The sequence below is a fragment of the Solanum lycopersicum genome, chromosome 8 (assembly GCF_036512215.1).
Source record: "Solanum lycopersicum chromosome 8, SLM_r2.1".
Lineage (NCBI taxonomy): Eukaryota > Viridiplantae > Streptophyta > Magnoliopsida > Solanales > Solanaceae > Solanum > Solanum lycopersicum.
Window position 1 is genome coordinate 2,686,903 of NC_090807.1, and position 22,738 is coordinate 2,709,640.

General features: G+C 36.5%; 3 protein-coding genes across 4 annotated transcripts; 1 reads left to right on the plus strand and 2 right to left on the minus strand.

Moving 5' to 3' along the window:
* Positions 1 to 1,990: 1,990 nt before the first annotated feature.
* On the plus strand, positions 1,991 to 10,448 carry LOC101257490 (protein transport protein SEC16B homolog). 2 transcript variants are annotated; one of them, XR_011211089.1, is made up of 13 exons: positions 1,991 to 4,337; positions 4,437 to 4,757; positions 5,790 to 5,918; positions 6,005 to 6,127; positions 6,293 to 6,460; positions 7,329 to 7,454; positions 7,559 to 7,693; positions 7,847 to 7,974; positions 8,049 to 8,157; positions 8,235 to 8,546; positions 8,641 to 8,790; positions 8,893 to 9,345; positions 9,732 to 10,448. XR_011211089.1 is itself a non-coding variant. In XM_010326286.4 (13 exons), the coding sequence occupies exons 1-13, from the start codon at positions 2,457 to 2,459 to the stop codon at positions 10,237 to 10,239; spliced, it is 4,392 nt and encodes a 1,463-aa protein (XP_010324588.1). In that variant the 5' UTR covers positions 1,991 to 2,456; the 3' UTR covers positions 10,240 to 10,448. The 2 variants fall into 2 exon arrangements, 1 of the variants encoding a protein (XP_010324588.1); XM_010326286.4 differs by having other exon boundaries at positions 8,893 to 9,194.
* A 51-nt stretch (positions 10,449 to 10,499) lies between these two features.
* LOC101257788 (3'-5' exonuclease-like) lies at positions 10,500 to 12,052 on the minus strand. Its single transcript, XM_004244662.5, has one exon. The coding sequence runs from the start codon at positions 11,388 to 11,390 to the stop codon at positions 10,683 to 10,685; it is 708 nt and encodes a 235-aa protein (XP_004244710.1). The 5' UTR covers positions 11,391 to 12,052; the 3' UTR covers positions 10,500 to 10,682.
* A 148-nt stretch (positions 12,053 to 12,200) lies between these two features.
* LOC101258084 (protein transport protein SEC16B homolog) lies at positions 12,201 to 21,453 on the minus strand. Its single transcript, XM_004244663.5, has 13 exons — positions 19,095 to 21,453; positions 18,676 to 18,996; positions 17,354 to 17,482; positions 17,147 to 17,269; positions 16,885 to 17,052; positions 15,467 to 15,592; positions 15,229 to 15,363; positions 14,949 to 15,076; positions 14,766 to 14,874; positions 14,398 to 14,688; positions 14,152 to 14,301; positions 13,748 to 14,049; positions 12,201 to 12,973 (listed from the first exon to the last, which is right to left on the minus strand). Exons 1-13 carry the CDS (start codon positions 21,012 to 21,014, stop codon positions 12,466 to 12,468), a joined length of 4,410 nt encoding a protein of 1,469 aa, XP_004244711.1. The 5' UTR covers positions 21,015 to 21,453; the 3' UTR covers positions 12,201 to 12,465.
* Positions 21,454 to 22,738: the final 1,285 nt, after the last annotated feature.

Below are 22,738 nucleotides of genomic sequence, written 5' to 3' on the forward strand. Positions count from 1 at the left end.
ATAATTTTCATTCATAATACTATAATTCTTAAAAATTAACTCGCCCCGCCTTTTTTCCGTATCACTTAATACTTTTTATCTCTTCATTTTATTAACTAGCTAAAATACATAATACTAAGTTACAATGCTCGTGTTATTTTCCTTATTATGTTATAAACAATAAAAATAAATAAATCAACTATTAATTTATTCATAAAAAGTTTAAGTGAAAATCATTTCTTTTACGTATGAGGTTAATCTTTTTGAGTCTCTGTCTTAATATAAAATCACGTATATGACCCTCCATATATACTGAATAAATGATTTTGATGACATTTATTCTAACCGCTTACCAATAAGTAATCTCTTAATTGCTTATTTTTAATGATAGCATCATTCATTTTTATTTTTATCCTATTTATTATCCTAATCTATACTAAAGAAAATGATTAACATTAATAAATGATGATATCGATCAAGGGAAGCACAACACTCGTTCTTGAGGCTCTTATTTAAGCTAATAGATGTTTTTCGATTCTTTTAATGGTCATCGTCACATTACGAAATTTGTTAACAATAGATGCTTTTCATTTCTTAGATATCGTCATATTACGAAATTCGTATTTTAACGCAAATTACTTTTTAACATAAATAATTAACATCTTCAAACTACTATCTGACTATATATATATATATATATATATATATATATATATAATTAATAGGTCCATAAATTAGAGTGGTACAAACAAAAGAGACAGGTTGTTGCATTGCATGGCAAGTTGGCAACAAGTCAAATAATAGCCCCACTTCATTGACACTCCCTCACTTTTTATTTTTTATTCATGTAAAGACAAAAGGGTTTTATTTAAATAAATAAATGTAAATTTGTAGACCTAGTAGAAAAATATGTGACAATTTACATATAATTATTTGTCAAACTCATTATTTCAATTAATATGATGAAAACAAAAATATTGATAAGAAGAGCCTATACACAAGTTCAATAAAGGTAAATAAAGTTTGTGGTAAATATATATTCGTGCTAGATGCATAAATAATATTAATAAAATAAATTTGAACAACATATTTGTTACATAATTAATTATTTTGATTTAATCACGTGATATATGTAGTTTTCTTTTTTAACTTTAATTTAGAACATTAAAATTAAATAATGTTGTATTTTTTACTATCAATTGGAGTGGAACTAAATGATTTTTATGTAATTGAAATTTACATAATAGCAAACGGATTGAAATGTATTATGATAAAACTAAAAATCAGAATTAAATTTTTGAAACTATTAAAAAATGTTTGAGAAAAAAAAACAAGAATTTAATTTGTGTAATTGTAAAATTGCTACACACAGTGAAAAAAAAAATATAGAGAATAAAAAATTTACACCAATGCTATATCTTAGTGTGAGATTTTCTTTTATAAATTTAAATTTAATCGAATTTCAATAAGAATAATAAAAAAATTAAAAAAATTAAAATGATATAACCATGTATAAAATATAAATATAATTATTATGTATCAACGTGAGAAAAGAAAAAACTGCTCCATAAAATGAGCAAACAAGATATGATATATAACGTTATATTCTCAATTCAAGTTTTTTCTCCAAAAAAATAGAATTTCAATCAAGTTTTAGTGAGAATATCAAGCATTAAATAGAAAATTAAAAGAAATAAAAATAATTAGGTTATATGCATTAAATATTTTACGTGTTGATAAAAGTTAAATATTTTATGTTTTGATAAAATAATTAGGATATATATGTTAAATATTTTACGTTAAATAATTAAATTATGATATATCAATTTTTTCCATATATTTAAAGTATAAGAGTTAATCAAAATATAAAAATAACAAATTGCTATATAAAATGAAATAAACAAGATGTCATATATAAATATTTCACTTTCAACATGAAATTTTCCCTATAGAATTTAAATTTACTCGAATTTAATATAAATATCGATAAAAAAATAAAAATATTAGGTACAGTATAAGTATTTTGTGAGTTGGGACCAAAGTGGTAAATATAGCATGCTTTCTCTATGTTTTTTCTCTATAGAACACCATTTACATATACATACACGTGTATAATAATATAGTAATATATATAGAAAAAATATATATCGTCAGAGAAATTTGCTTCTTCGATCTGTAAGTTAATTACTTCATGCATTAATTTTTGGTTTGATTTTACAATTCTGATGCGTTGAATTCAATCGACAATTTTCCAATTTTGGACGATTTTTTGGGTTTGATTTTGGTGTTGTTGAGATCCGGCGAAAAACTTAAGATCTTGCCGGTTTTGTGCTTCAATTCAATGCAGAAATTGTTGTTTTTCTGCAATTAATTGAAGTTTTGAGGTCCGATCTTGTACTTGTTAGCTCGATTTTGAAGTTTGATTTAGCGGGATTTTGTTAGGATTAATTAGGGTTAGGATTGTATTGAGTAGTTAGATGGCTTCGAATCCTCCATTTCTAGTGGAGGATCAGACGGATGAGGATTTTTTTGATAAATTGGTTAATGATGATGATGATGATGATGTTGGTTTTAAGGTAGCTACATCATCAACGGGTTTGGGTGCGGGTGCGGGTGCGAGTGTGAGCTCGGTGTATGATGATGGAAATGAATCTGATGAGGTTAAAGCCTTTGCTGATCTCAGTATAAGTGATGATGTCGATAGTGGAGTTGAAACTGGGAAGAAGGAAGGGGAGAAAGTAGATAAAAGTGATGATAGCAATGCCAAACCGGGTTTGGTAGTTGAGGGGAATGAAGAGAAGAGTAGTGGTTCTTTAGCGTCATTGACTGCTGTGAGGTCAGATGGATTACTTGAGTCCAGCAGTGGTAATTTGAAGACTGAGGTAACTGATGGTAAGACGGAGAATCACGCCAGTGGATCGAGCAATTCGGGTGTGAAGGAAGTTGGATGGAGTGCTTTCCATGCTGATCCAGTTACAAATGATGCTTCTGGGTTCGGATCCTACGTGGACTTTTTCAGTGAATTGGGTGATAAAAACGGTGATGCAACGGCAGATGTTGGTGAGAATGTGAATAAAGGGTCAATTTTGCCAGCGGAACAGGTCCATGACAAAAAACAAGTTCATGAAACAGAATATTTGGAGAATACTAGTTCGTTAACACAGGGTCAGGATAGTTACGCCCATGATGCTACAACAGAACAAGTTGCAGATGGACAGGATCTAAATAGTAGTCAGTATTGGGAAAATCTTTATCCAGGTTGGAAGTATGACACAAGTACTGGGCAGTGGTATCAGATTGATAATTATGAATCAGGAGCTAATGTACAAGGAAGTACTGATTCTAGTTTGGTTTCTGATGGAACGTCAGAGGTTTTGTACCAACAGAAAACTGCTCAGTCTGTTTCTGGTAATGCAGCTGAGAGTGTCACTAATTGGAATCAGGGTTTGCAGGTAAACGGTTCTACTGAGAATGTGACAAACTGGATCCAGGCTAGTGACAATACAAGCGCTGTGACTGACTGGAATCAGGTGTCACTGGCTAGTGATGCAGGTGGTGTCACGACTGACTGGAATCAAGCCTCACAACTTAACAATGGGTATCCGTCATATATGGTTTTTGATCCTCAGTACCCTGATTGGTATTATGATACAGTTGCACTTGAATGGCGCTCTCTGGAGAGCTACACATCGTCTGCTCAATCAACTGTTCAAGGTGAGAGCCAGCTGGATCAGAATGGTTTGGCTTCAGTGCAGACTTCCTCTTACAATAATGATCAAAGGGATTACGGTGCATACGGGCACAATGACAATAGTAGATTTCAAGGGTTTAGCAGCAGCGGAGGAGATTACAACTGGTCTGGCACTTTAGGTAATTACAATCAGTATAGCTCAAATATGTCACAAAATGAAAATGCTGCAAAGAGTAACCATATGTCTGAATATAGTGGGAACCAGCAATTAGAGAACCACTACAACCAAGATTTTTCGGCAAGCAGTCATTTTAATAGTCAAATATCTAATCATTATGAGGGAACAGTTCCATACAATGCAAAAGCAATTCAAAATCAAAATGACCAACGTTTTCTCCCTGGTGGGGGTTTCAGTCATCAATTTAGTCAGCCAACACTCCAGCAACATGAGCAGAAGCATGCCTCAAATGATTATTATGGGACTCAAACTACAGCCAATTATTCCCAGCAAGCATTTCAGAGTAGCCAGCAGTTTGGTCATGCTCCCACTGTAGGAAGATCATCTGCTGGCCGCCCATCACATGCTTTGGTTTCTTTTGGTTTTGGTGGAAAATTGATTGTGATGAAAGATTATAGTTCTTCTGGCAACTCATCCTTTGGAAGTCAGGTTTGTGTCAATTATTTATATTATTTTTGTCTTTCCCCAATGTTTTGGGTTGCAGTACTCTTACTGATGATTGGAAGTATTTGTGCATGGTGGCTAAAGAATCCTGTAGGAGGTTCAATATCTTTGCTCAGTTTGATGGATGTTGTCTCTGAGAGAGTTGACAGTTCAAGTCTTGCGATGGGGGCATGCGACTATACCCGAGCTCTGTGCCGACAATCATTCCTTGGTCCACTAGTTGGTGGTAGTCCCAGTATCAAGGAGTTGAATAAATGGATGGATGAGAGGATTTCAAACTCTGAATCTCCTGACATGGATTACAGGAAAGGCGAAGTTTTGAGGTTGCTTCTGTCATTGCTAAAAATAGCATGTCAATATTATGGGAAACTCCGTTCTCCTTTTGGTAGTGAGGCTGTGTTGAAGGTAAGATTTGAAAATTTGTAGGAGTAACATGCCTGTATATAGTTATTGATTATTTGTTTTAACTTTCAAAATGAACTGTTGTTTAAATCAAGCTCTGGTCCAACTAAGTACAGTTTTATTCACTGCCTTCTGTTTTCTGTTTGTATTGCCTTTTTAGGCATATAAACTCCTTTCACTCATATTGCCCATTTGTATCTCCATCTAACCTGGTCTTGCTTTAGTTGGATTCGGAAACTTATGATATCAACACATTCTAACTTTTATCTTTCTTATGTGTCTTACATGTTTTGGGTCTAACATATCCTTTGTAATTTCTATATTTTTATTGTTTGACTTGATCACCTACGGGGTGGGTGCATCTCCCCCAAGTTTAAGAAATTCAACTGGCTTCTCTTCCCTAAATGATGAGAGCATTGGGTAGAAAACAAGAAAGGAAATCCAGTACTGGATGTTGACTGCAGTTAAACAAATAAATAGTAGTGGTAGTAATAGCACTGCCCCACATATAATAACCAAGAGAGAAGAAATTGTAATTAGGAGCTCGCATAATCATGTGAGCAGAGCTATGAAGTAGGTTAGATATTGGGCTCTGAACTCTGGAGGAATTTGGGGGGATGTGTTTCTTTGATTTCAACTACAGAAATACATGAAGCCTCGAGTCAATTGTCATTTGAAGAAATCTTTTGTTAGAATTAACACCATAGCTTGTGGTACTGTAATACCTTTTACAAACTAGGAAAGAGTATTGATGTTCTAGCTGTTACATTTTTGATGAACTTATGTAATTTATTCTCTTCACAATATTTGGCTAAACTTGCCGAAGTTTGCTAAGCTTGCTTTTTTGTGTTCCCTTTTTACCTTGTCAAAAGAAAGTATGTAAAGGTATGTCTTCCTTTTTTTAATGCATTTTAGATTTTTCATTTTGTACAATCATCTAGCTTGATAGCGTGAAAAATAGTTTGTCTAATTTTATTTTAACCAAAATCAACAAACTTAGTAGCTGTTGTTAATTTGTTTCTGCTACTTTAAAAGGAAAGTGATGTTCCAGAAACAGCGGTAGCCAAATTGTTTGCTTCTGTGAAGAGGAACGGGATGCAATTCAATCAATATGGCACTGTTGCCCAGTGCTTGCAGCAATTGCCTTCTGAAGGACAGATGCGGGTAAAATATCTTGTGCAACTTTCTGTTCTTAGTTGTTATTTTGATTGTTTGCTAGATCAGCCAACCATTCTCGTTACTTGCTCTAGACTACGGCTTCTGAGGTTCAAAGTCTTCTAGTATCTGGAAGAAAGAAAGAAGCATTACAATGTGCACAAGAGGGGCAGTTGTGGGGACCAGCTCTTGTTCTTGCTGCACAACTTGGTGATCAGGTTTGTCTAGTTCTTAGTTTCCCTTTGGCACCCAGCCTCTTCTTCCTCCTCTCTCACTCTCTCGCTCTCTCTCTCTCTCTCTCTCTCTCTCTATGTCTCAATTATACATGTGTGTGTGTGTGGTTATTTCTATCAATATATTTTTGATTTCTTGCATAATTGTAGTTCTATGTAGAAACGGTGAAGCAAATGGCACTTCAACAGTTAGTAGCAGGGTCACCTTTGCGGACACTGTGCCTACTAATTGCAGGTCAACCGGCTGATGTCTTTTCTGTAGAATCTACATCTCAAAGTGGCATGCCTGGTGTAAATGCGGTTCAACAGCCTGCACAGGTTTTGTGTTCATAACTTGTTACAAGCAATTAGTTTCATTAGCTTATTTGCTGCCATTGACACTCTTGTATCTTCTTTTTTTAGAGTATATCATTTTGATAATCTGTTCTGCAGTTATAACCATAGTATCATAATCATCCTGTAACTTTTAAAGCTTCATCAAAAAGAATTATGAAGATATTTTAGGGCACACCGAAAAGTAAATAGTGATTAAAAAGGGAATGGTGCATTTCGTATTTTTTGATCATTGGAATTTCATTAAGGCTGCTCTTTTGAAGTCCAAGTACTTCTGTTTGGTTGGAGATAAGCTGGGTGTGGGCATTGGGGTTCAAATCACAGCACTGACAAGAAAAGAAAAGAAAAAGACTCCACAAGTTCTTTGCACCCTCCTCAGGCTAGGCAAACCGAGTTACTCGGTACCTATGATGTTGGGAGGTAGTAGGTACTAGGTACCAGGTGGAATAGTCGAAGTGTGTGTACGGTGGACAGCACTGTTTTTAAAAAAAAGTTAGATGTGGGTATTGTTCCATCAGACTTCCAGAGTTTTGATGATGAATCAGGTGGGGTCATTGGTTCTGTCAGATGTGCAGAACCTTAATAGCTACCTTAACCATGGTGATTGTTTGTGAATGTTATTTTGTAGTCCATCTTTATGTTTTGACATATTGAGCTTGGTTGTTTTATTACGTAATACCATAGATCGTAAGTGGATCCCTCTTTCTTTTTCCCGTTTCCTTGGAGGGAATTATGTCTAGACTCTAGATGTTGAGTTTAAGTTCTTTTCCTCCCTACTTTATTGCTTGTTGAAGTTTTAAGATAAACTTTCTTTGGATTATTACCTTATTTTGATTTCTTCTCTTTGTCCTAGTTTGGTGCTAATATCATGCTGGATGACTGGGAAGAGAATTTGGCTGTTATTACTGCAAACAGAACGAAGGATGACGAACTGGTGCTTATTCATCTTGGCGATTGTTTGTGGAAAGAGAGGAGTGATGTATGTCTTATGCCATGTTTTTATGTTTATATTACTCTCATGCAGTGGATTGCATTTGGTTTTGTTGTCTGCTTCTTACATACAGTCTTGAAAAATTGATCTAGATTGTTGCTGCACACATTTGCTATCTGGTGGCCGAAGCAAACTTTGAGCAATATTCAGATACTGCAAGATTGTGTCTTGTGGGTGCAGATCACTTGAAATTCCCACGAACTTATGCTAGTCCAGAGGCTATTCAGGTGCTGCTTACTTCTAGTTATTGTGCATTTTCTAGTCATACGAAAAAAATGTGAAACATCTTATGCCACAGCCTGCATTTCACTCATGTAACTGTATGTGCTACTGGTTAACACGGGTTTATCGCTTGACTGATCAAATGCTTGTATTGACAGAGGACAGAGATTTATGAATACTCAAAGGTGCTGGGGAATTCTCAATTTATTCTCCCTCCTTTTCAGCCATATAAACTTGTGTACGCACACATGCTAGCTGAAGTTGGGAGGATATCAGACGCATTAAAGTAAGATGCAAGTTTATTGTTCAGCAAGTTACTTGAGATCCTTTCAGCTGGTTCCTTAACATTTTTAATTATAGGTACTGTCAAGCATTGTCGAAATCACTTAAAACTGGCCGAACCCCTGAGACTGAAACACTGAGACAGTTAGTGTCGTCTCTTGAGGAAAGGATTAAAACTCACCAACAGGTACCTCTCTATCCTCTCACTCATCTATGTTGGGTGATTGTCACAGAGATATTTATTGTGGAACTTTCTGCATACAGGGAGGGTTCTCTACAAATTTGGCTCCTGCGAAATTGGTTGGTAAATTACTGAATCTTTTTGATAGCACGGCTCATCGTGTTGTTGGGGGCTTACCACCACCAATGCCAACAAATGGCAGTTCCCAAGGGAGTGAACATCAACATCAGTTTGCAGGGCCTAGAGTCTCAAGTAGTCAATCAACCATGGCAATGTCATCACTGATCCCCTCGTCATCTGTGGAGCGAATAAGTGAATGGGCAGCTGATAGCGGTAGAATGACAATGCACAATAGAAGTGTTTCAGAGCCTGACATTGGAAGAACTCCAAGACAGGTGGCTTATCCTGTTTCTTTGTAAATATTACGTTGCCTGGATCTATCCTGTCTGGTTTGAAAAGAGGGGTTTGTATGAATTTGTGTTGGATCAGGTTGACTCATCAAAGGAAGCAAGCTCAAGTAACACAGGAAGCGATGCATCAGGAGCTGGCGGGACATCACGGTTTCGTCGCTTTAGCTTTGGTTCCCAGCTTCTCCAGAAAACTGTTGGATTAGTGCTCAAACCCCGTCAAGGCCGTCAGGTAGATATTTATTTTTCTCTCATCTTTGTCATTTTCTAGATTGTAGTCCTCACAAAATTTGATGTCGACACTTGTTTCCTTTTGTCTCTTGATCCCTTGTAGGCAAAATTGGGTGATTCAAATAAATTTTATTATGATGAAAACCTTAAAAGATGGGTAGAGGAAGGAGCAGCACTTCCTGATGCGGAACCACCCCTTGCACCCCCACCAACCGCTGCTGCTTTTCAGAATGGAGCACCAGATTATAATGTGAAGAATGTATTAAAAAGTGAAAGTTCTATATGCAACAATGGGTTTCCGGAAATGAAGAGTCCAACTTCTGCTGCTGATGGTGCGGGAATCCCACCTCTTCCGCCTACCTCCAACCAATTCTCAGCTCGTGGTCGTATGGGTGTCCGGTCAAGGCAAGTGATTTTGGCATGATAGTTAGTGACATCGTTGGACAAAGCTATAAAAAAAGTTAATCACCCATCTGATTGAACCTTTTGGGTTAGCTTAAGTTAAACAGCCCTTGTTTACTTAGTTGGTCCGATTCTGAAAGAGGATTTTAAAATGGTGAGAGTAAATACTTGATAAAGCTCCTATGCATCAAACTAATAATTTTTAGTGTGAAAACATGTATCTGATAAGACACTGATCCCAAAAAATAAAAGTATTAAGCAGTATTTCTTTCCTCTATTAGTTATTGTGGCTCCATAATAAAATTGAGTTGACTGGCTCTATAACATAAGATCAATCCTTATCACTGAAAGTGATGCTGAAGCAATGTTTTCAAAGGTTTGAACATACATTTATTACTACTACATATGACCATGTACAAGGGCTTTAATCTTAGAAAATTTGTTGATAGGTCATTGAAAGATTTTAAGTGCATGTGATGCTCTCTCCTCTATAACTCAAAATAGAGAAACCTGACTGGCTTCTCTTCCTTCTTTTGGCAGGTACGTTGACACATTCAACAAAGGTGGTGGTAACCCAACCAATCTATTCCAGTCGCCTTCTGTACCTTCCATAAAGCCTGCTACTGCTGGCAATGCCAAGTTTTTTGTCCCTGCACCGATGTCCCCTGTTGAAGAGACAGGAAACAGTACTTCCAATGAGCAAGAAACTTCAAGTAATAGTGAGAGTGATTCAGTTTCTGCTGTTAATGGACCGATCCATTTCCCTGCACCAACCTCAAGCGCTGCGCCTATGCAAAGGTTTGCAAGCATGGACAACCTCTCCAATAAAGGAGCTGTTGCTAGCTCTCTATCAGCTAACTCTCGGCGAACTGCATCATGGAGTGGCAGCCTTGCTGATGCTTTTTCCCCTAATAGATCTGAAATAAAACCACCGGGCTCTAGATTGAGTATGCCTCCGTCTTCATTCATGCCCAGTGATGCTAATTCGATGCATTCCTCAACGAATGGTGGCAGTTTCAGTGATGACCTTCAAGAAGTAGACCTGTGACACAACAAGATGTATATACCAAGTTTTGCTCGTCGTCATGGTATATTGCTCGGAATCTTTTCAGTTTGGTGGTAAGCAGTGAAGTGTGGTCTCTATCACACAAAATATACCCCCCTTTTTTCTTCTTTTCTGTTTAGCTACTTTTTGTAACATCAGTTGTATGATGAAAAGCAAATGGTTATTTAGCTGTAGGGATATAGGTTTTTATTTCTTTTATCCCTGTTAAACACCTGCTGTTATTAGAAACACAAGGGATGTGGTTTAGAGAAACATTGTACAGTTGAAATATTCATTCATTGAGGAAAAAGAAACTCTCATTTGATAAAAAAAATTATGGAAAAAGACTGATCCAACTTTTTTAAGAAAATAATATATTTCTCATATTATATTTATATACTAAAAAGTGAATGCTATATAAACTGCTACAAATACATTGAATTCTATCAGACTGAAAAGAGAGCAAATGTTTGAAACATCCCTCGAGTATGTTGAAGCAGCAACAATGGCGGTGGTTGATAATGGCAATTCAAATACTGCCTCTCTCTTTCTCTCTTCCACACTAAATTAAGCAAATTTTTGCCGATCTCAAACGACATAAAAGCATCAATAGCAGCATATTCAACTTGTTCATACACCAACTCCTCAGCATCCCACTTACTCAATGTCACGTTCTTTGGCTTCTCCATCACTTTCCCAAGTACCTCTTTCGCCATTCTCTTCAATCCCATCTTCCCATACACTTCCTCTCCGTAAACCGACAACGCCAATCGGTTCAAATCCACAGTATTCAACACAAACAGCTTATGATCGCGGAGCAGTTTCTCCGCGTCTCCTTCAACCCCGACTCCAACAAACTTCACATTGGAATCTACAAGGAACTCGGCGAGATATGCTGGAACGCCATCTCTGTGGAGGAGTTGGAAGAGTAAGCAACGCCGTCCTACACAGAGCTGGAGAAGAGCGACGGGGTGATTTTCGTCGGGGTTGAAACAGGGCAGCCACTCGATATCAAGCCCAACTACAAGTTTGTGATGTCTCCGGCGATGCAGATGCACAGTTTCCAGAATCCAGTCATTAACAACGACGGCATTCTTCGAAACAGTCACTTGGATTTCATCACCATAGAATTCGATTCCGTACGTTTTCGCCATTGAAGAAAAAAAGCAAGTATTACAAGTAAGTAAATTTTGTGAGTAGAATTCACATAATGCATTTATTTATACACGAAAAGTTTCCTAATTAATATTTTGGATAGGAAAACAAATCCTAACAAAATAGAGTAAATTTTTTTTAGAAAATTTCCTAATTTGATTGTCAATACGCGCAATTAAATAAACCTAACAACAGTTTCCTAATTTGTATGTAAATCAATTAAAAAAACATAACAACAGTTTCCTAATCAACATTTGTTTAGTTTCCTAATTTCTAAATACTCACAATTAAAAATAAGGTAAATATGTCATTTAACATGATTTCAAATTACGCTCTGCAACTTTGGGTGTGCACAAATAAACACTTAAATTTGTATAAAATTGAACAAATAGACACAAATGTCATACATGACATCCAACATGAAAATTTATGTCCTACATGTATTGTAACATGTTGGAATCACATGTCTACGTTTTCAGTCTGAAAATATACTTAGTACCAGAAAGAATGTGATGTTTAGATCGTACTTGTTTTCTTCTTTTATGGAACAATTGTAATAGTAGCAGTTTAAATATTTTATGACCAAGTCATTTGCAACAATTTCTTTTATCTAAGCATTCACTTTTATATATATATAAAAAATATAATATGAGAAATATTATTTTCTTAAAAGTTGGATCAGTCTTTTTCCATAATTTTTTTTATCAAATGAGAGTTTCTTTTCCTCAATGAATGAATATTTCAACTGTACAATGTATCTCTAAACCACGTCCCTTGTGTTTATAATAACAAGCTTCTGAAACAGCAGGTGTAAAAAGGGATAAAAGAAGTAAAAACCTATATCCCTACAGCTAAATAACCATTTGCTTTCAACATACAACTGATCTTACAAAAAGTAGCTAAACAAAAAAGGAAAAAAGAGAGAAAAGGGAGGGTATATTTGTGGAGTGAGAAGACAGGAAAGGATTTTCCATCTTCATTGACCACATACTTCACTGTTTACCACCAAAGTGAAGAGATTCCGAGCAGGATACCGTGACGACGAGCAAAACTTGGTATATACATCTTATTGCGTCACAGGTCTACTTCTTGAAGGTCATCACTGAGACTGCCGCCATTCGTTGAGGAATGCATCAAATTAACATCACTAGGAATGAATGACGACGGAGGCATACTCAATCTAGAGCCCAGTGGTTTTAGCTCAGATTTATTTGCGGATAAAGCATCAGGAAAGCTGCCACTCCATGATGCAGTTCGCCGGGAGTTAGCTGATAGAGAGCTAGCAACAGCTCCTTTATTGGAGAGATTGTCCATGCTTGCAAATCTTTGGATAGGCGCAGTACTTGATGTTGGTGAAGGAAAATGGGTCGGTCCATTAGCAGCAGAAACTGAATCACTCTCACTATTGCTTGAAGTTTCTTGCTCGTGGAAAGTACTGTTCCCCGTCTCTTCAACAGGGGACATCGGGGCGGGAACAAAAAACTTGGCATTGCCAGCGGTAGCTGGCTTTATGGAAGGAACAGATGGTGACTGGAATAGATTGGTTGGGTTACCACCACCTTTGTTGAATGTGTCAACATACCTGTCAAAAGAAGGAAGAGAAGCCAGTCAGCTTTTACCATTGAGTTATAGAAGAGAGCACCACATGCACTCATAGCCTCTCGGTGACCTATTCTTTGTATCCATTTTCTGGATGAAAGCCCTAGTACATGATCAGATGCAGCAATAAAGTAGGCTTGAAACCATTGCTTCTGCATCACTTCCAGTGATGGATTATTTCTTACATTGTTAAACGAACCTGTCAAATCAAATTTGATCCTGGAGCCACCATAACTAATAGACAAAAGTGATAAATGCTCGATAATATTTTTTTAGACCAGGGTCTCATCAGGTGGATGTGTAACACAACATACCCCATGTAATCCCACAAAGTGGGATCCGGGGAGGGTAGAGTGTACCTTACCTGCCTTGGAAGTAGAGAGGCCCTCCTACTCAAGGAAAAACAGTTCAAAGCAGTTCGGAAAAAGAAACAAGGGAAGTGAAGAAGCCATGTCAAAATACTATAAAAAGCATAACAATCAGGTAGGTTCATACACTAAAAAATGTTAATTTGACACATAGGAGCTTATCAGGTATTACTCTGGCCAGTTTAAAATCCTCTTTCAGGACCAGACCAACTAAGTAAATGGCTGTTTTGCCTAAGCCATTAAAAGGTTCAATCAGGTAGGAAGGATTACTCTTATTGCAGTCCAAAGATATCACTGACCATACTAGGTCTCTACTGGTACACTTTTTTTATCAGTCTACTGGTCCAACCATTTCATATGTAAATAATAAACACACAAAAATCACTTGCCTTGAACGAACACCCATACGACCACGAGCAGAGAATTGGTTGGAGGTAGGTGGAAGAGGTGGAATTCCAGCACCATTATCAGAAGAAGTTGGACTCTTCATTTCAGGAAATCCATTGTTGCATAAAGGACTTTCACTTTTCAATACACTCTTCACATTATAATCTGGCGCTCCATTCTGGAAAGCAGGAGCGGTTGGTGGAGGTGCAAGGGGTGGTTCTGCAGCAGGAAGTTCAGCGCCTTCCTCTACCCATCTTTTAAGTTTTTCATCATAATAAAATTTATTCGAATCACCCAATTTTGCCTACAAGGGATCAAGAGACAAAAGGAAACAAGTGTCGACATCAAATTTTGTGAGGATTACAATCTAGAAAACGACAAAGATGAGAGAAAAATAAATATCTACCTGACGGCCTTGACGGGGTTTGAGCACTAATCCAACAGTTTTCTGGAGAAGCTGGGAGCCAAAGCCAAAGCGACGAAAGCGTGACATTCCTCCAGCTCCTGATGCATTGCTTCCTGTGTTACTTGAGCTTGCGTCCTTTGATGAGTCAACCTGATCCAACACAAATTCACAACAAACTCCTCTTTTCAAGCCAGATTAGATAGATACAGTCCAACGTAATTTTTACAGAGAAACAGAATAAAACACCTGTCTTGGAGTTCTCCCAATGTCAGGCTCTGAAACACTTCTATTGTGCATCGTCATTCTACTGCTATCACTACTTGGTTCAGAGGTAATCAGTGATGACATTGCCATGGTTGATTGACTACTTGAGACTCTAGGCGACACAAACTGATGATGATGTTCATTCCCTTGTGAACTACCACTTGTTGGCATCGGTGGTGGCAAGCCCCCAATAACACGATGAGCCGTGCTATCAAAAAGGTTCAGCAATTTACCGACCAATTTTGCAGGAGCCAAATTTGTGGAGAACCCTCCCTGTAAGCAGAAAGTTCCACCATAAGTATCTCTGAGACAATCATCCAATGTAGATGAGTGAGAGGATATAGAGGTACCTGTTGGTGAGTTTTAATCCTTTCCTCAAGAGATGACACTAACTGTCTCAGTGTTTCAGTCTCAGGGGTTCGGCCAGTTTTAAGTGATTTCGACAATGCTTGACAGTACCTATAATTAAAAATGTTAAGGAACCAGCTGAAAGGATCTCAAGTAACATGCTGAACAAAAAACTTGTATCTTACTTTAATGCGTCTGATATCCTCCCAACTTCAGCTAGCATGTGTGCGTACACAAGTTTATATGGTTGAAAAGGAGGGAGAATAAATTGAGAATTCCCCAGCACCTTTGAGTATTCATAAATCTCTGTCCTCTGTCAATACAAGCATTTGATCAGTCAAGCAATAAACCCGTGTTAACCAGTAGCACATACAGTTACATGAGTGAAATGCAGGCTGTGGCATAAGATGTTTCACATTTCTTCGTATGACTAGAAAATGCACAATAACTAGAAGTAAGCAGCACCTGAATAGCCTCTGGACTAGCATAAGTTCGTGGGAATTTCAAGTGATCTGCACCCACAAGACACAATCTTGCGGTATCTGAATATTGTTCAAAGTTTGCTTCAGCCACTAGATAGCAAATGTGTGCAGCAACAATCTAGATCATTTTTTAGAAGATGTATGTAAGAAGCAGACAACAAAATCAAAGGCAATCCACTGAATGAGAGTAATACAAAAGAAAAACAAGGCATAAGACATACATCACTCCTCTCTTTCCACAAACAATCACCGAGATGAATAAGCACCAGTTCATCATCCTTCGTTCTGTTTGCAGTAATCACAGCCAAATTCTCTTCCCAGTCATCCAGCATGATATTGGCACCAAACTAGGATAAATAGAAGAAACCAAAATAAGGTGATAATCCAAAGAAAGTATTATCCTTAAATCTTTAACAAGCATAAACTAGGGAAGAAAACAACAAAAGTCAACATTTTTTAAGGGAAAAAGTACAAATATACTCCCGAATTATCGTAAATGATATGCAGATACCCTCTGTCATACTTTTGGGACATTGGTGCCCCTGCCATCCAAAAACTAGAGCATATATGCTCTTTACTCCAAAGGAAGACTAAATAAGGACACGTGGCGCAAACTTATCCGTCGATCCATTATTTAATAATTTTCGGCCGGTGAATAAGATCATGACACGTGTATGTCCTTCCATATAAAGGGTATATCTGCTCTAGTTTTTTGGACGGCAGGGACACCAATGTCCCAAAAGTATGACGAAGGCTATCTACGATAGTTCAGGGGTATAATTGTCCTTTTTCCATTTTTTTAAAAAGAAAGGAACAGAAAGTCAATATCTAGACATAACACTCTCCAAAGAAACGGAAGAACAAGAGAAAGTGATCCACTTACAATCTATGGTGTTACCTAATAAAACGAAAATCACAATGTCAAAACATAACAAGACGAACCTCAAATAAAATTCACAAACAAACATAATGGTTAAGGGTAGCTATTAAAACATGTGTGGGTATATTAAGGTTCTGGACCTCTGACAGAACAATGCCCCCACCCAACTCATCATCAAAGCTCTACACGTCTTACAGAGCAATGGTCACACCTAACTTTTTTTTAAAATCACGGAGGCCACCTTGACAATTCCACCAGGCATGCCCACCAGCATAGATATCGAGGAACTGGATCTGCCAACACTTAGGTGGATAGGAACAAGTTCCTTTTTCTCCTTTTTGTCTCTGCTAAGATTTGCACCCCAATGCCCACACATTACTTATCTCCAACCAAACAGAAGTACCTGGACTTCAAAAGATCAGCCTTAAAGAAATTCCACGGATCAAAATATACATAGCTATGCTCCATGTCCCCCTTTTTTTAATCACAATCAACCTTTCAGTACACACTAAACTGTCTTATGAGCTCTTTCTGTTGAAGCTTTAAAAGTCAAAGAACGATTATGATACTATGTTTATAAATACACAAAAATGATAATACTCCATAGAATGAAGATACAAGAGCATATCAATGGCAAGATCCCCTTTAAAGGCTCAATTCCGGGGGATTAGACAATCATTAAAAAAATGAGTTCAAGGGGGAAAAGGCAGCAAAAAAGCTAATGAATACTAGCTGCTTGTAACAAGTCATGAACAGAACCTGTGCAGGCTGTTGAACCGCATTTACAACAGGCATGCCACTGTGAGCTCTAGAATCTAGAGAAAAGACATCAGCCGGTTGACCAGCAATTAGTAGGCACAGTGTCCGCAAAGGTGACCCTGCTACCAACTGTCGAAGTGCCATTTGCTTCACTGTTTCTCCATAGAACTGCAATTACGCATGAAATCAAGATATATTAAGATAATAAAGAGCGGAGGATGAAGAGGGTGGGGGCTAAAGGACTGCGGAGAACCAAACAAACCTGATCACCAAGCTGTGCAGCGAGAATAAGAGCTGGCCCCCACAATTGCCCCTCTTGTGCACATTGTAATGCTTCTTTCTTTCTTCCAGATACTAGAAGACTTTGAACCTCAGCAGCTGTCGCCTTGAAGCATATAACAAAAAGGGTTGGCTGATTTAGTAAACAATTAAAATAGAAACTAAGAACAGAGAGTTGTTTAAGAACAACCTGCATCTGTCCTTCAGAGGGCAATTGCTGCAAGCACTGGGCGAGAGAGCCATATTGATTGGCTTGCACCCCATTCCTCTTCACAGATGCAAACAATTTGGCTATTGCTGTTTCTGGAACATCACTTTCCTGTTCAAGTAGCAGAACAAAATTAACAACAGCTACTGAGATTGTTGATTTTGGTGAAAATAAAATTAGCAGGAGCTATTTGCATGCTATCAGGGTATAAGATGGTCGTCCAAGATGAAAACTTTAGAATGCATTTGTCCAAGATGAAAACTTTAGAATGCACTTGTCCAAGATGAATTCTTTAGAATGCATTAAGGAAAGGAAGATATTCTCTTGCGTAATTTCTTTTGACAGGGTAAAAATGAACCGTGAAAAAACAAGTTTAGCAAACTTCGCCAAATTTAACCAAATATTGCGAAGAACATAAGTATGCCAAAATTATTATAACAAGTAGAACTTCAATACTTTTCCTGGTTATTATAAGGTATTACATTACCAAAATCTATGGTGTTAATTCTAGTAAAAGATCTCTTCAAAAGATGATGAACTTGAGACTTCATGTACTTCTGTAGTGAAAATCATCAAAGAGAACACAATAAAATGAAAAAGAAACATGACCTCCGAAACCTCCAGTCACACTTTGAGATAGACAGTGATGTAGCAAATGCAGCCGAACTAAAGAGAACTTTTCAGTGCCCAATATCTGACCTACTTCACAACTCTTCTCAGGTGGTGATGCAAGCGCCTAATCATGGTTTCTTCTTGGTAATTATATGTGGAGCAGGGCTGCTACTCCTCTATTATTAATTTGTTTAACTGTAGTCAACATCCATTACTAGATTTTCTTTCTTGTTTCCTACCTAATGCTCTCATCATGTAGGTGATCAAGTCAAATAATTCAAAATATAGAGAACAATCTATCTAAAAAGCCAAAGGTATGTTAGACCCAAAAAATGTAAGACGCATGAGAAGCTATAAAAGTCAGAGTCTGCTTATACCATGAAGTTTTAAAAATCCAATGAACTTTGACCAGTAAAAGCATTTATCAAGTCTTTCAGTTGATAAAGGTGACATCTAATTCTATAAACCCAACTAAAGCAAGTCTAGGATAAATGGAGATATCAAAATGCATTAGAAGTGAAAGGAGTTAATATGCCTATACAGGCAACACAAACAGAAACAATTAGATGGAATAAACTTTACTTAGTTGCGCTAGAGCTTGATTTCAACCAACAGTTCGTTTTGAAAGGTTAAAACAAACAAATCAATAACTAAATACATGCATCTTATGCCAAAAGAATTTCAAATCTTACCTTCAACACAGCATCGGTACCAAAAGGAGAACGGAGTTTCCCATAATATTGACATGCTATTTTTAGCAATGACAGAAGCAACCTCAAAACTTCGCCTTTCCTGTAATCCAAGTCACGAGGTTCAGAGTTTGCAATTCTCTCATCAATCCATTTATTCAACTCCTTGATACTGGGACTTCCACCAACTAGCGGACCAGGGAATGATTGTTGGCACAAAGCTCGAGTATAGTCACATGATCCCATCACAACACTTGAACTATCAACTCTCTCAGACACAACATCCATCAAACTGAGCACAGATATTGAACCTCCTACAGGATTCTTTATCCACCATGCAGAAATATTTTCAATCATTAGTAAGAGTACTGTGACCTAAAATGTCAGGGAAAGACAAAAAAGGGAACTATTTTAACACAAACCTGACTTCCAAACGATGAGTTCCCAAAAGAACTCTGATCTTTCATCACAATCAGTTTTCCACCAAAACCAAAAGAGACCAAAGCATGTGGTGGACGGCCAGCAGATGATTTTCCTGCAGTGGGAGCATGAGCAAACTGCTGGCTACTCTGAAATGCTTGCTGTGAATAATTGGCTGTGGTCTGAGTCCCATAGTAATCACTTGAGGAATGATTCTGCTCATATTGCTGGAGTGTTGGCTGACTAAATTGCTGACCCGAACCCCCACCAGAGAAAAAACGTTGGTCATTTTGACTTTGAGTTGTGTTTGCATTGTATGGAACTGTTCCCTCATAATGATTATTGATTTGCCTATTAAGATGGCTGCTTGCAGAAAAATTATGGTTGTAGTTGTTCTCTAATTGTTGGTTCCCCCTATATTCTGACACAGTGTTACTTTTTGCAACATTTTCATTTTGCGATATATTTGAGCTATGCTGATTCTGATTATAATTACCAAAAGAGCCCGACCAGTTGTAATCTCCTCCACCGCTGCTAAATTCTTGGAATCTACTATCGTCATTGTGCCCGTATGCACCATAATTCCTTTGATCACTATTGTGAGAGGAAGTCTGCACTGAAGCCAAACCATTCTGATCCAGTTGGCTCTCACCTTGAACAGTTGATTGGACAGATGATGTGTAGCTCTCCAGCGAGCACCATTCAAGTGCAATTGTATCATAATACCAACCAGGGTACTGAGGATCAAAAACCATATGTGACGGATAACCATTGTTAAGTTGTGAGGCCTGATTCCAGTCAGTTGTAAGAACACCTGCATCACTAGCCAGCGTCGCTTGATTCCAGTCAATCACAGTCCCCCTATTGTCACTTGCCTGCATAGCCTGATTCCAGTTTGCCAGATTCTGAGTGGCATCACTTACCTGCGAAACCTGATTCCAATTAGTGACACTCTCAGTGGTACCACTCTCAGCTGCATTGCCAGATACAGACTGAGCAGTTTTCTGTAGGTACGAGACCTCTGACGTTCCATCAGAAACTGACCAATCAGAAACCAAATTAGAATCAGTACTTCCTTGTACATTAGCTCCTGATTCATAACTATTAACCTGATACCACTGCCCAGTACTTGTGTCATACTTCCATCCTGGATAAAGATTTTCCCAATACTGGGTACTATTTAGATCCTGTCCATCTGCAACTTGTTCTGCGGTAGCATCATGGACATAACTATCTTGACTCTGTGTTAAGGAACTAGAATTCTCCAGATGCGCTGTTTCATGAACTTGTATTGTGTCATGAACCTGTTCAACTGGCAAAACAGTTGACGCCTTATTCACATTCTCACCGACATTTCCCGTCGCATCACCGTTATTATCTCCCAATTCACTGAAAAAGTCCATGTAGGATCCAAACCCAGAAGCATCATTTGTAACTGGATCAGCATGGAAAGCACCCCATCCAACTTCCTTCACACCCGAATTGCTCGATCCACTGGTCTGATTCTCCGTCTTACCGTCAATTACCTCAGTCTCCAAATTACCGTTGCTGGATTCGAGTAAACCATCTGACATTCCAGAAGTCAATGACACTAAAGAACCACTACTGTTCTCTCTGTTCCCCTCAACTACCAAATCCGGTTTAGCAATGCTATCAACACCTTTATCTACTTTCTCCCCTTCCTTCTTCCCAGTATCAACTCCACTATCAACATCATCACTTATACTGAGATCAGCAAAGGCTTTAACCTCATCAGATTCATTTCCATCAACATACACCGAGCTCGCACTCGCACCCGCACCCAAACCCGTTGACGATGTAGTTACATTAAAACCAACATCATCATCATCATCATTAACCAACTTATCAAAAAAATCCTCATCCGTCTGATCCTCCACTAAAAATGGAGGATTCGAAGCCATCAAACTACTCAATAAAATCCTAACCCTAATCCTAACACAATTCCGCTCAATAAAACTCCAAAATCGAGCTAACAAGTATCAGATCGGACCTCAAAACTTCAATTAATTGCAGAAAAACAACAATTTCTGCATTGAATTGAAGCAAAAAACCGGCAAGATCTAATTTTTTCGCCGGATCTCAACAACACCAAAATCAAACCCAAAAATATCGCCGAAAATTGGAAAATTGTCGATTGAATTCAACGCATCAGAATTTTAAAATCAAACCAAAAATTAATGCATGAAGTAATTAACTTACAGATCGAAGAAGCAAAATTCTCTGATGATAAATGTATACTTGTTCTTCTTTTCTTTTTCTTTTTTCTTTCTATTCTATATAGAAAACAAATGAGAAAGCTCTCGTTTTCCTCTTTTGGTCCAAAACTCTCAAAATATTTATACTTACTATTTATATTTTTACTATAATTATAACTTATATTTTTACTTTTCTATTCCGTGTTCAATATTAGTATAAAAATTCGATTAAATTTAAATTTTTGAAGAAAAATTTCACGTTGAAGATAAAACTAATATCATATCTTATTTATTTCATTTATGCACTAATTTTTTTATTTTTACGCTTTTATTATATATAAATTTATCGACTCAACTTTTAAATTATATGTGCCCTAATTTATATTTATTTATTAAATGTTTTTTTATAGGAAATATACATGTTCCTAGTATAGAATGAACATATATAAAAAAATATATTATACTTCAATCTGAATTTTGAACTGAATATAAATTGAAATTAGATTTTCATAAAGTATAATTGGTATAATTTCGTAAAATATAAAATAATGATAATTTTTAAAAAAACAAAATTGTAGATACTTTTACATCGTTTTAAGCTATACAAAACTTTTATCGATTTAAATTATAAAAAACTTTTTTTTCTTCCACACTTTATAACTTATTCTACTCAATTTAGTTCCAATTGAGACTTAAATTACAACACCATTTATGACTTTATTGCTTTAAATTATAATAGCAACTTGCATTTCTTATCTTAAATTATTTATTGTATTTTTTCAAATACTTCTTATAAATATTAATAAGAAGGAAATTTTGATTATTTTACTTTTATGTGTGTTTTACGAATTAATAAGAAGAAAATTTTGATTATTGTATTTTTATGTGTGTTTTATGATATTACTTATTTTCATCAAATATTTATTCTATTATGTGTTTGTAGTCTTTAAGTACATTTATTATTAAGGATACAAATAAAAAATTGATCAATTTTGTCTAAACTGTTCAAGTAGTAAATAATTTAAAGTAAGTATTTTAAGAATTACAACGAATAGTTAATACGAATAAATTACTTATATCTAATATTAAAATCAATATATATTGTACGTAATCTTATATAACAAAATTTGTCTACTGTTAATTTGTATACTTTTAAGAAATTATGAATAAAAAAATAAGTTTATTATGTTAACCGTTGAATATACTCCCTCCATTCACTTTTACTTGTTACTTTTATTTTAAATAGTCTTTTATTTTTACTTGTCATTTTTGACATATCAAGAAAAAACAATAAGTAATATTTTCTCATGTTTACCCACCGCATTAAATACTTTTTCTTTAAATCATTTTCAAGACATAATACTAAAAATCAATTAATATGGATATTTTGGTAAAATATCTACATCAGTAATCATTTTCTTAACAGTTGT

What these genes read in the sequence shown, in the direction of transcription:
- LOC101257490 (XM_010326286.4), top strand. Translation starts at nt 2,457, where the DNA reads ATGGCTTCGAATCCTCCATTTCTAGTGGAGGATCAGACGGATGAGGAT. An exon ending in CTTCTGAAGGACAGATGCGG is followed by an intron (nt 5,919 to 6,004) that starts GTAAAATATCTT and finishes TACTTGCTCTAG; the next exon opens with ACTACGGCTTCTGAGGTTCA. An exon ending in CTGCACAACTTGGTGATCAG is followed by an intron (nt 6,128 to 6,292) that starts GTTTGTCTAGTT and finishes GCATAATTGTAG; the next exon opens with TTCTATGTAGAAACGGTGAA.
- LOC101257788 (XM_004244662.5), bottom strand. Translation starts at nt 11,390, where the DNA reads ATGGCGAAAACGTACGGAATCGAATTCTATGGTGATGAAATCCAAGTG.
- LOC101258084 (XM_004244663.5), bottom strand. Translation starts at nt 21,014, where the DNA reads ATGGCTTCGAATCCTCCATTTTTAGTGGAGGATCAGACGGATGAGGAT. An exon ending in AGGATATCAGACGCATTAAA is followed by an intron (nt 14,875 to 14,948) that starts GTAAGATACAAG and finishes TTTTAATTATAG; the next exon opens with GTACTGTCAAGCATTGTCGA. An exon ending in CGTATGGGTGTTCGTTCAAG is followed by an intron (nt 12,974 to 13,747) that starts GCAAGTGATTTT and finishes TTCTTTTGACAG; the next exon opens with GTATGTTGACACATTCAACA.